This window comes from Polypterus senegalus, chromosome 12, assembly GCF_016835505.1.
Source record: "Polypterus senegalus isolate Bchr_013 chromosome 12, ASM1683550v1, whole genome shotgun sequence".
NCBI classification, from domain to species: Eukaryota; Metazoa; Chordata; class Cladistia; order Polypteriformes; family Polypteridae; genus Polypterus; species Polypterus senegalus.
In genome coordinates, this window is record NC_053165.1 from 93,413,895 (window position 1) to 93,427,115 (window position 13,221).

The 13,221-nt window shown below is 38.4% G+C and overlaps 1 protein-coding gene across 1 annotated transcript in view; it reads left to right on the forward strand.

The window, feature by feature from the left end:
• Window positions 1-867: 867 nt before the first annotated feature.
• The window catches only part of LOC120541377 (proprotein convertase subtilisin/kexin type 5), a 91,700-nt gene continuing 79,346 nt past the window's right edge, over window positions 868-13,221 (forward strand). Inside the window, exon 1 of the mRNA XM_039772941.1 lies at window positions 868-1,101. Within this exon, the coding sequence (XP_039628875.1) occupies window positions 930-1,101 (172 nt within the window). The 5' untranslated portion in view covers window positions 868-929. The remainder of the gene's footprint in view (window positions 1,102-13,221) is intronic.

Sequence of the window (13,221 nt, forward strand, 5' to 3'; positions counted from 1 at the left end):
AAAGCAGCATACGGGCACAGTGCTTGAAATCCTGCTCATGTGAAGTTTGCATGTTCTCCTAATGTAGCTGAGTTTTCATCAGGTGACATTTTTTCACCTACATATCAAAGACATGCAAGTTTAGCTTTCTGGTGACTCTAAATTTGATTATTGAGAGTAGCCTGTGATTGACCAATGTCCTGTCCAGAGATGACTTTTCTGTTATGTGTAATGCTGCCAGGATGGGTTCCATCCTCTCGAGCCCCTTTACTTGAAAGTCTGGTGAATACATGCATAGAGTTGTCATGGTTTTAGGGACAAAGAATACTCTGCAGCAAATCCCTGAAATTTACTGGCATCCTGTTCAGGCTGATATAGTGCTTGATCCTGAAGTAGTAATGGTCCACATGCCTGAATCAAAATAAAGAATTCAATAAAATATAAAGCACAATGTTGGACTCTTTTCTGCTTCATTACCACAGCGATCAATGTTTTAACAAATTGTCTCCTTCTATCACTGGATCACAGTAAAGGATTTACTGTAACAATGTTAAAAATGATGTGGTTAATTTTACAAAAGGATTCCATCCCTGCTTTACAATCTAGACTTGTCTGTCACCACCTTATTAGTTTGAATTTCATCTACCTGCTTATCCTCAAAGATTCCTGCTACTCCGAACAGGTTAGCCCCCCCTCATTTTCCACATGATATAGACATTTGGTAAAGAATGTAGGATTTTTTGCCATTCAAAAGGAACAATTTGCCTATTCAGTGTACAAGAAAGCCCTCCCCCGTAAAGGGACTGGTTGAACTCGTTTTGTCTCTGGTTTCTTAGCGGTAATGGATAAATTGAGAAAACCTAGCACAGAACTCATCTGCCGCAGGCACGCACCTGTTCCACCTCTGATTCTTTCTTCATTTTACTTTTGCCAGTGACAACAGGAGAAAAATGTTCAAGTCGTTCATTTCGCTCTTTTATTTTGGGCAAGCCATGAATGCATTTGCCTCCTTCACCTGCCCAAGTGGACAGTTTGCTTTGAAAAATCAGTGCTTCAACTGCCATGCAACCTGCTGGGAATGTCGTGGGCATGAAGTCTTTGAGTGCACCAGATGTGGCATAGGTAAGGAACTGCTTATTGTAAAGATGTCCTTTTATACTGCATAACAAGATAGGGGCACCAGACTGGTATTATAGCCTTGTCTGGGCTGAACTCTCTTTGTAAAAACTTTAAAGTATTGTGGGCTGAGGCAGCATAATTGTGTAAGCGTGAGTGTAGATGTGAGTGTGGAAGAACCCATGGTGTTATTTTATAGCATGTGTATTTGTGGATTTTAAATTTTACCAAGCTTCTACAGGACTGATATTCAATTCTATCTATCTATCTATCTATCTATCTATCTATCTATCTATCTATCTATCTATCTATCTATCTATCTATCTATCTATCTATCTATCTATCTATCTATCTATCCTGCCTATTATACTAAAATTAATATCTATCTATCTATCTATCTATCCTGCCTATTATACTAAAATTAATATCTATCTATCTATCTATCTATCTATCTATCTATCTATCTATCTATCTATCTATCCTGCCTATTATACTAAAATTAATATCTATCTATCTATCCTGCCTATTATACTAAAATTAATATCTATCTATCTATCTATCTATCTATCTATCTATCTATCTATCTATCTATCTATCTATCTATCTATCTATCTATCTATCTATCTATCTAGTAGATATCTGGTAGTGCTTCTTGACACATGTCTGCTGAATAATCAATTGAATAATGTTAACTATTATAGAGTCTTCAAGCCATACCTCACAGATGTGTGTTTGTTTTATGAATTGGACACTCTAATCTGGCTCCATCTAGTGCAAGTCTGAGTAGGTGTGTGTGACTTTACCCTACAAAGGACTGGCCGCCTCTCCATGGTTGGTTGGTTGGTTCCTGCTTTGTGCCCAGCGCTGGCGGGATAATTCCCCAGTCCCCCACCCCCCCATGACTCAAAACTGGACCAAACTACCATAAGAAATCAGTGCATTAAGTACATACATGACATATTAAGGTACTATAAATAGAAATCGTAGCTTTTAACCAAAGGATTTGCCTATTTGGATTTGAGTTTGCATACACCTGCTGGTTCCCTGTAGGAGTTTAATCAGGGCACTTGCAGAGAAACTTTGCATACTGTGTTTAGTAAACTAGTCATTTTATCTTGTGTTCGCTACTTATAATGAACTTTTTATCATTGACTACTTAAACTGTAATAGGAGAGCACTTTGCTGAAACCCTAGCATGCACTCTTTATTTTGACCCCCTTATCTGAGAGCAACAAAAGGGCTATTCACACATGCTTTACGGTCACTCAGGTTTTCCTTCTCCCTTCCATGCCATTTTTCATTCAATCCCTGGAGAATGTGGGTTTCTTCGTGAGCTTGTATTGTCAATTCATTCCTGATTGCCATGTTTCTGTTCTTCACAAAAGGTCACTGCAGTCTTTCAGCATACCTGTTGCGTTGGCATTTTTCAACCCATGTCAATAAATATATTTTTTTAAATATTTTAACTGAATAATGAAGCCGATCCAGTTTTGTAGAGTTTATTTTATGAATGCATATTAAAAAAACAAATGGTTGGCAAGTGAGTCAGAGAATTGTCAAGAGACTTCAGCTTACTGTGTATTTTTCTAATCTATGTGTCATTTAATGGTGCTTAAACAGTCACGCTTTTGTGGTGGTAAGAGGCTGAGTTATCAGTGTGCATATTAGTTTTTGACAAACACAGGCATTTATAATAAATCACAAAACTGAACACAAGCAATAATCCATTGTACAATCTACTTTCTAAACCTGATCAATGCATTTAGGATCTTGTGTGCTGTAGATTACACTCGCAGGTTTGGTTTCAAGTAAAAAACAAACAATAGGCAAAAGGTTCAAAAATCTGTTTCTGTGACTTCATTTGTCTTTTTCATGTCAAGGAAAGCAATATGTTTGTTGGATCTTTAAATTTATCTGTGATACAGCACCTGCGGTTGGCTGGCACCCTGCCCGGGGTTTGTTTCCTGCCTTGCACCCTGTGTTGGCTGGGACTGGCTCCAGCAGACCCCCGTGACTCTGTTATTAGGATATAGTGGGTTGGATAATGGATGGATGGATTTGATACAGCGCCTATAGAAAGTATTGACCGCCTTGGAAGTTTTCACAGTTTGCTAACATACAACGTTGAATCACATAGGATTTAATTTGGCTTTTTTGACATTGATCAACTGAAAAAGTCTTTAATATCAAAATGAATACAAATGAATACAAATCTCTGCAAAGTGGTCTAAATTAATTACAAAAAAAGTCTGAATTAGCATAAGCTGTCCTAATTCGGAGTGTTCATAAGAAATGTAATGATTTACTTCATGAGGTACAAGTACATAATAAACAAGGATAAAAATCAAAAATACTATCTTATTTATAATTGCTGACCATACCATCTGTGCTTCAGAAGCCTGGCCAGTTCTTGGATGAGAGACCACCTAGGAAAAGCTTGGGCTTTGGTGAGGCCAGCAGGGGCCACTTACCCTGTAGTCTCAATGTGGATCCCAATGCCCCAGTGCAGTGATGGTGAAACTGTGCTGTAAATATGGTGCCATTCTTTGGATAAGACATAAAACCAAGGTGCTGTCATTAAAGATCCCTGGGCAACTTTTGAAAAAAGTAAGGTGTATCCTGATGTCCTGGCTAAATTGGCCATCTTGGCCTCGTCCATCCCGGCCCCCTAATCATCCCCTGTCTCTAAGTGGCTATCTGTCTCACCACTTCACCACCTAACAACTAATGTGTGGTGAGCGTACTAGTGCAAAATGGATCGCTGCTGTTGCGACATCCAGACGGGTGCCACACATTGGTGGTGGTTGAAAAGCACTATATAAATGTAATTTATTATTGCTTATATTTGAATTCTGTCATTTTTAACTTTCTGGGAGTGGCTGTTTGAGGGATGGACCACCAGTAATGGATCAGGTTTCAAAAATATTATCATATTCACAATCAGCAACCTTAAAATAGCAAAATATGTGTCTATATTATTGATCACACTTTTTTTTTCCAAAGTTTTATGAAAAGGTTTAACTTGAACCCTTTGCATCCCATTAGTTAGTTGACCCCTGTGGTCAGTTGATGTGGCATGCACACATTTAAATACTTCTGATTATTTTTACTGAAGACACCTATTGGTTCACTCTCCAGCTCCTCTCCACTCCCTGGACTGTGTGACTCTGCTATGAAGTGGGAAACCTCTGCATAAACAAGGCTCCATCCAGCCCCAGGGTTCAAACAAAGTCCACCAGCTGTGGAAAATATCCTGTGTGGTTCCAGTGCCAAAGAAAATGCATTCCACTGAACCCCCAAGGACATCCGAGCAGTTGTTCTTACTTCATATTTCATGAACACCTTTGAGAGACTGGTCTTAAAACAGCTACGGCCTCTAATTTCAGAACATCTGCATCCTCTGCAGTTTGCCTATTAGGCACATATAGTTCTGGAGGTTGCTCTCATCTACAGTATATGCTCCACAGAGCCTACTTCCACTTGGACAAAGCAGGCATCACAGTCAGGATAATTTAGTTTGACTTTTTCACTGCCTTTAGCACCATTCTACATCACTGGTTGGGAGAAAAGCTAAAGGCCGTGCATTTTGATACCCCAACTATCTTCTGGATCATGGACTACCTGGCCAACAGACAGCTGTTTTTGAGGCTGAGGGAATGTGTTTCAGAAATTCTGGTGTGTAAGACTGGAGCTCCTCAGGGAATTGTCCCTTCCATTGACCTGTTCACCCTCCACACACCAGACTTCCAGCACAATATCAGTGCTTGCTATCTATAGATATTTTTAGATGACTCTTCCATCATAGACTACATTAATAATGGAGATGAGTCAGAGTAAAGAAAGTTGAGGAGGACTTTGTCTTGTGGTGTGGGGACAATAACTTGCAACTTAACTGCAGCAAGACAAAAGAGATGGTGGTGTATTTTTGATTTGCCAGGAATCTCTGAGACCAGTCATCATCCAGGGTGAGGATGTGGAAGTGGTGCAGAGCTACAAGTACCTGGGGTCCAAATAAATAACAAATTGGACTGGTCTGACAAAACAGTGGCTCTGTATAAGAAAGGCCAGAGCAGACTGTACTTGCTAAGGTGACTCAGGTCTTTTGATGTGTGCAGAAGGTACTGAATTTTTTTTATCAGTCCATAGTAGCCAGTATGGTGTTCTACACTGTGGTCTCCTGGAGAAAAAACTTAGGCTGAAAAGAAGCACAATGTCTAAATAAACATATCAGGAGAACCTGAGCTATCACAAGACACACTGGAGGCTGTTGTAGAAAAGAGGATGGTGGCAGAATCAGATGTCATCATGAAAAATCCCCTCCATCCCCACCAGGAGGTGCTCTCTTGGAGCACTTTGAGCCAGAGGCTCATTCCACCACGGTGTGCTAAGAAGTATCTCTGGGGGTCTTTTCTGCCCAGTGCTATCAGACATTTCAATGTTTGCTCCCTGGGCACTCATTAAGTTTATTTTGAAACATCATTTTGGGATCTATCTATCTATCTATCTATCTATCTATCTATCTATTGATTGATTGACTGGCCGTATCCTTATTTTTATGATTCTGCTGCTATATGCATGTGAATTTTCCTTTGAGATTAATAAAGTTTATCTAATCAAATTTAATGTATCATAGAGGAGTAATTTCCTGCACAAAACATTGTCCAAAATGGCCTAAACATGAAGGTTGTTTGGGGCTACTTTACCAAAGGATAGGGGGAAACCCACAAAGCTCACAATCTTGCAAAATTAGACATCAAGATGAGTTGAATGGTATTTCATATGTGGGGTTTTTGTCATACCGGTAAGTCAGGAGGCACTTGACATAAAAACCTGAAGTGATTCCAAAACGTTCATAAATACTGTATATGCTCGCATTTAAGTTCTCCCACGAATTAGCTGGGTTTTGATTTTACCGTATAATTTCTGGTATTTTATAATGTTGGTTGAATGCGGAAAACTCACGCTATTGGTCCAAGAGATTATGATATACTAATGCCTACCTGAGAGAGTAACCGCGGATCACACTGCCTTGTTTTTCTTTGTATTGTTGCCTACGTGACCACGCGGTAATACCCAAACTATTCCGAAGCTACGTTTGCACTGTTTTGTGTTTTTTGTGTCTCACATTCTCATACACCTTTATTGTAAGAGCATCCCTTATCTATGATGGAGCGTTCAATCAGAAGAAAATATGAAGCTGGTTTGAAATTAAAAATTGTTGAAGTGGAGAAAGAGATTGGTAACTGCGCTTACAAAATTCGATGTGTCTGAGAAAGTGGTGCAAGATTGGAGGAAGCAAGAAGTGTCATATGTTTGAATGGGTGTACAAGTCATGGTCGATTTTTATGATCGATTTTTCGGGTTTCACTTATACGCGAGTATATACGGTAAGTGACTGTTTTGAACACAATATAAAACACAAACTAATTGACCACTTAGGTATTTATTCCTTTTAAATGACACTTTCTCTCATTACTGGTGCAGCCAGTTGGTTTTAGAAGTCACAGATTTAGTTCAATGGAAATCACCTGTCTGGGGTTTCCATTGACTGTAGTCATGTAAACACTCATGTAAATAGAAAACAATGAATTAATAAAACATGCATTAATAAATAGGCAGATACCTAATAAATAAAATATTCAGCATTTCATACATAAACAGAAAATAATTAAAGATAAGAAAACAAAAACAAAATCAATATTATTTATAAAAAATCAATTTATAATTTACTAGAAATCACCTGTCTGGGGTTTCCATTGACTGTAGTCATGTAAACACTCATGTAAATAGAAAACAATTAATTAATAAAACATGCATTAATAAATAGGCAGATACCTAATAAATAAAATATTCAGCATTTCATACATAAACAGAAAATAATTAAAGATAAGAAAACAAAAACAAAATCAATATTATTTATAAAAAATCAATTTATAATTTACTAGAAATCACCTGTCTGGGGTTTCCATTGACTGTAGTCACGTAAACACTCATGTAAATAGAAAACAATTAATTAATAAAACATGCATTAATAAATAGGCAGATACCTAACAAATAAAATATTCAGCATTTCATACATAAACAGAAAATAATTAAAGATAAGAAAACAAAAACAAAATCAATAGTATTTATAAAAAGCAATTTATAGAAACTAACAAAAAGATTAAATAAAAAGAAAATTCACTTAAGGCAGGGAGATAACCCTGACCAACATTACAGGTCGGGCTAGATGCTTGAGTGGCAGTTGCATGTTCACTAGGGATGGGAAGAGAAGTGTCATGCATGTACCATTTGCAAAACAGGATAAAGGTTCTTAGAGAAAAAGTACAAACAGGAGCCCAGTGCAGCTGTCGGTCGGTCTTAGTGATGTTGACGTGTGTGACAGTAGATAACACACAGTGATTAGGATTGCTGATGTTTGTGTTGCAGGGGGACACTGTTTTACAACTGAAATTACGTGCTAAACAACTAAACATGAGCAATGGTATGTGGCAGATCGGTTCACAGCAGGTTAATGAAATAGTCACATACATTGTCTAAATGCATACAGTATGTATGCAGGGGCCATCTTACCAGCATCATAGGCCCCCAGTCAAAGTCGTGCGCTGGGACCCCTATTTTGATAGCAAAACAGAAACATACATAGGCATCAGAAACATCAATTGGCCCCTATGCTCCTGGGGCCCCAGGCCAGTGCCCATACGTTAAGACGGCCCTGTGTGTATGATGAAAAATGGCTCTCCTGCATGATGCTGGTCAGAAGTACAAGGTGACAAATTAAAGAGTTTGTCATTGAGGTTTGGGAGTGTCAGATGGGCCAATAAAGATAATTGCCTGTTTCAGATTTAACACCTTTACTGCTACATATTTACATCACATCCCATTCCAAATATTGTAAATTATTTTTAAAAGAAAGATACAATATGAAGTCACAGTTACATTAACAAAAAAAGTGCTAATACCACTTGAATATGTGATATTTGAATGACATAAAGTGTTGCTTACTTTGGTTAGTTTGTCAACTTATTGTAATTGCTGCAAAATAAGCAATTTCCTTTTTTAACAAGTTAGAAACTGTATGCATTCTGGTGTATACATTGGACTGCCCTTCTCACCCAGAAATAACTGGTATTGAATGCTCCATACAATACTTCATGTACTGTAAATGTCACTTTAGTAATACCACAGGAAATCATTTAATGGAAGATTTCATAATATAATACAACTGAGTGTACTGTGCAATAATGTACATTCAGGCACATTATATAATATTTATGATGCACACAAACAATTGAGGAGTAACATGAAGAGGAAACAGAATCAAGTGAACAGCTTTAATAATATTTAATTTGAAACGAAATACATTGAGTCAAATGAATAAGCAAACTGCACAGACAGATTAGTACAAGGGAGTCTTAATGCCTCTGTTAACGTCAACCCTTACAAGAAACACAAAGCCAGAGAAAGGTTTGGGGATCCACTTGGAAAAAATAAGGATTAAGTTGCAAACAAATTGTTCACAAAGCGAGTAATCTCTCAAGACTGAGTCCAATGCAGGACTAAATTAGAACAATTTAGACGTGAACAGGCCATTCAGCCTTCCAAAATAACATCAAGTCGAGTTTTGAAGGTCCATAAAGTCCTACTGTTTACCACACTACTTGGTCTCTTATTCCAAGTGCCTATCGTTCTTTGTGTAACGAAAGACTTCTTAATGTTTGTGCAAAATTTACCCTTAACAAGTTTCCAGCTGTGTCCCCGTGTTCTTGATGAACTCATTTTAAAGTCACCGTCTCGATCCACTGGACTGATTCCCTTCATAATCTTAAACACTTCAGTCATGTCACCACTTAATCTTTTTTTGCTTAAACTCTAAAGGCTAAGCTCTTTTAATCTTTCCTCATAATTCAACCCCTGTAGGCCTGGAATCAGCCTATTCGCTCTTCTCTGGACCTTTTCTAGCACTGCTAAGTCCTTTTTGCAGCCTGGAGACCAAAATTGCACCCAGTACTCCAGATGAGGCCTCAACAGTGCATTATAAAGCCTGTGCAGAACCTCCTAGGACTTGTCCTTCACACCTCAGGGTGCTATGTAACCTTACATTCTGTTAGCCTTCTTAATGTCTTCTGAACACTGTTCTGGCAGTTGATAGTGACAAGTCCACTATGACTCCTAAATACTTCTCATAAGGTGTACTCTCGATTTTCAGACCTCCCATTGTGTATTCAAACCTAACATTTTTACTTCCTATGTGTAATACTTTATACATTAAATTTCATCTGCCACAAATCTGCCCAAGCCTGTATGCTATCCAAGTCCTTCTGCAATGATATAACGTATTCCAAATGATCTGCTAATCCACCTATCTTGGTATCATCTGAAACCTTAATCAGCTTGTTACTTATATTCTTGTCTAAACCATTTATATATATTAAAAATAGCAGCTACCCTAGCACTGACCCCTGCTGGTCACCACTCTTAGTTCTCATCAGTTCTGATGAGGTTCCTCGCACCATCACCCTCTGCTTCCTGTGTTTGAGCCAATTCTGCACCCATCTAAAAACATCACCCTGAACTTCCACTTCTTGTAGTTTGACTAAATGGGATACATAGAGTGCAGGGATTTTATAAACGAAAGGCAGGAAGAGGCGTGTCTTTGTGAGGTGAGGCAGGGGATTGGCTGGGAGATCAGTGCAGGATGCGGAAGTGGGGTTGGGTTCTCTTTTCTTCTGTGGAATTGTAGACGAAAGAAAAAAGGTGTTAGAGTGCACTGCCGACCCTTGGTCCGGTGTAACCACACATTTAGTCAAGCCCATCGACTGCCTGCCATGTGTGTGTGTCTGACAAGATCTACATGTGTTTATGTGTTCATTTCTTTTTCGTTATTATCAAGCATGTATTCTGGTAGGGCAAACAAGCTGTCAGCCATTTTCACTTTTACCTTTGTTTGAGTGTGTGTGTGTGCGTGTGCCTATGAGCAGACATGCACTTGTGAGTGCTTGCATGCACCTCTGTGTATCTCCATATACATGTACAGGGGGTCCTCGGGTTACAACGTTTCAACATACAACATTTCAAGTTTACAACACTCACTCCCATAAAAACTTTAAAAAACTGAGACATGAGAAAGAATAAAGGTAAGCATTTTTTTACACTCATTTTTTCTGTTACTATAGTACAGTTTACAGTACAGTATATTTATGTCATTTTCTTTTTTCTCAGGCTTAGATTTTGTGTTTTAATGTGCTAGATTATGATTTTGCAAATGTGTTAAGATAGGTAAGTGACTTAGGCTAGAGTGTGTTTCGACTTACACCAAAATTCGGGTTACATCACTGTTGTAGGAATGGAACTGTGTCGTAACCCGAGGACCCCCTGTATTTTTAAAATTGATTATGTAATTTGTAACCTCCTCATGCACAAGTTTTACAAATTAACAGGCCTGGTCTGATGAGTAAATAAAACAGACTGCAATAATCCTGGGTCAATCAAACAATTTCTATGTTAGTTATCATTGGATATATCTTCATATCGTTTAGATTCAATTGGGCACAAGTACTGGACCAACCTGGGCCTGTAACAAGATATACACATTGCAACTTGTTTTGAAAAAGATAGGTCATAAGTTGTTGTTGTACAAGGGCAAATATCTCTGAAAAAGCCTCTTCTAAATGTTCATATGTTTGCTAGGATGTAATCATTGTGATGGAACCGGGGCACCAGTGAACTCCAGACCCCAAAAACAGAGACAAATAAAGGATGGTTTATTGCACAATACCACCAAAAAATAACAAATACAGTAACAGGTCTTCTCTCTTCGCAATCACCTCTCCTTTCTCCACCGCGCTGTCCTTCTCCAGTCAAGTGTTGCTCTCCGTCCATCCAGCTCCGACTCGCCTGGACAAGGGAATGCGGCCCCATTTATTGAAGACCTGGGAGTACTTCTGGTGCCGGAGCTGCTGTTTGTTAGAATATGACGCCAAAAGCATGAATGCATGCACCCAACCTGCTTTGTGTCAACAGTCCAGGCAGATGGTTGTGGTGTTCTTTTTTTTTTTTTGAAGTTTTATTAATTTTATTGCAAGCCATACAAATCAATCAATTTTTTACAAAAAGAAAAATTGAGTTAAGGACAAATCGATCCCCACGACCTGAGAGAGAGAGCAAGGCAAATGGCATGAAATTTAAGGCTTGTAAACATACCTAAATTAATAAATTTGATAAGCCAATAGAGATGAATGCAGAAGACAAAGAAATACGGAAATAATTGCTTCCTCTGTGCTTTAAGAGCTTATTTTAAAATATTACTGATTAGATCCTGCCATGTTTTGAAAAAATTCTGTACAGATCCTCTAACTGAGTATTTGATTTTTTCCAGTTTCAAATAATATAACACATTGGTTTGCCACTGACTTAAAAGAGGAGAGTTTGGGTTCTTCCAGTTTATCAGAATAAGTCTGCGTGCCAAGAGTGTAGTGAATGCAATCACAATTTGTTTGTCTTTCTCCACTTTAAACCCCTCTGGAAGAACCCCAAACACAGCTGTTAATGGGTTAGGAGGGATTGTGTGTCCAAGGCTGTCTGAGAGGTAATTAAAAATGTTTGTCCAGAATGATGTTAATTTGGTGCAGGCCCAGAACATGTGACCTGTTGAGGCTGGGACTTGATTGCAACGTTCGCAGGTTGGATCATGCCCTGGATACATTTTGGAGAGTTTTAGTCAAAACAGAGGTGCTCGATATATAATTATTAAGTTGTATAATTGTATGCTTTGCGCATATGGAGCTTGAGTGAATTCTCTGCATTGCTACTTTCCACTCCTTTTCTGATATGTTAATTGAGAGATCTTTTTCCCAGTGTCCTCTTGGATCTTTGAAGGGGAGGGACTGTAATATGATTTTATATATTGTAGAGATGGAGTCTAAGTCCTTGAGATTGAGCAATATTTTTTCCAGCATGGATGAGGGTGCAAGATGAGGAAAATCGGGAAGGTTCTATTTAACAAAGTTCCTGATTTGAAGATAGTGAAAGAAATGTGTAGCTGGAATGTTAAATTTGGAATGTAATTGTTCATAGGATGCAAAGACGTTGTCTATATAAAGATCTCTAAGCAAGTTAATTCCAAATTTTTTCCAGATATTAAAAACTGCATATGTTTGTGAAGGTTGAAAGAGGTGGTTCACTTGCAGAGGTGCCACAGATACCAGCTTCTCCGTCTTGAAATGCTTTCTACATTGGTTCCAGATTTTAAGTGAGTGGAGCACAATTGGGTTATTAGTATATTGCTGATAACGTGTGTTTATTGGAGCGAAGAGCAAGGAATACAAAGAAGTACTGCAGGATTTTGCTTCTATTGCGGACCAAGCCTGTGTATGTTCTTCTATTTGTGTCCAGGTTTTTATCGCTTGTATATTTGCTGCCCAGTAATAAAACTGGAAGTTAGGTAGAGCCATGCCGCCTTCTGCCTTTTGTCTTTGTAGGGTCGCTCTTTGGATGCGTGGATGTTTTGAGTTGAAATAAACGAGGTTATTGTTGAATCTAATTGCTTAAAGAATGATTTATTAATGTATATTGGAATGTTTTGAAATAGAAAAAGGAGCTTCGGAAGAATTGGTTGTGGTGTTCTAAAGATGTACTGTTGGGCACCATTGGCACACTTTGGGTTTATTAATACCAGTTATCGCTTGAACGCTATGGCCTATTTGTGTATTGTTGCTGACCAGGTGCATCCCTTCATGGCCACAATTTACTCATCTTCTAATGGCTACTTCCAGGACGATATTGCACCAAGTTTTCCTCAAACTGGCTTCATGATCATGACAATGAGTTCAATGTTCTTCAGTGATCTTCCTAGTTACCAGATCTAAATCCAACATAGCACCTTTGGGATGTGATAGAACGGGTGATTTGCAGCACGAATGAAGAGATGACAAAAATTCTTAGACGCAATCATCTCAACTTGGACAAGAATCTCTCACTAAAATTAATATCATCTATCTATCTATCTATCTATCTATCTATCTATTCTCATTCCCTACCACCTTCGTCATCACTTCCCCTACCTCTTCATATCTGAAATCATTCTTGAGGCAGATTGAAGACTTAAGTGCCAGCTTAAGTGAAACA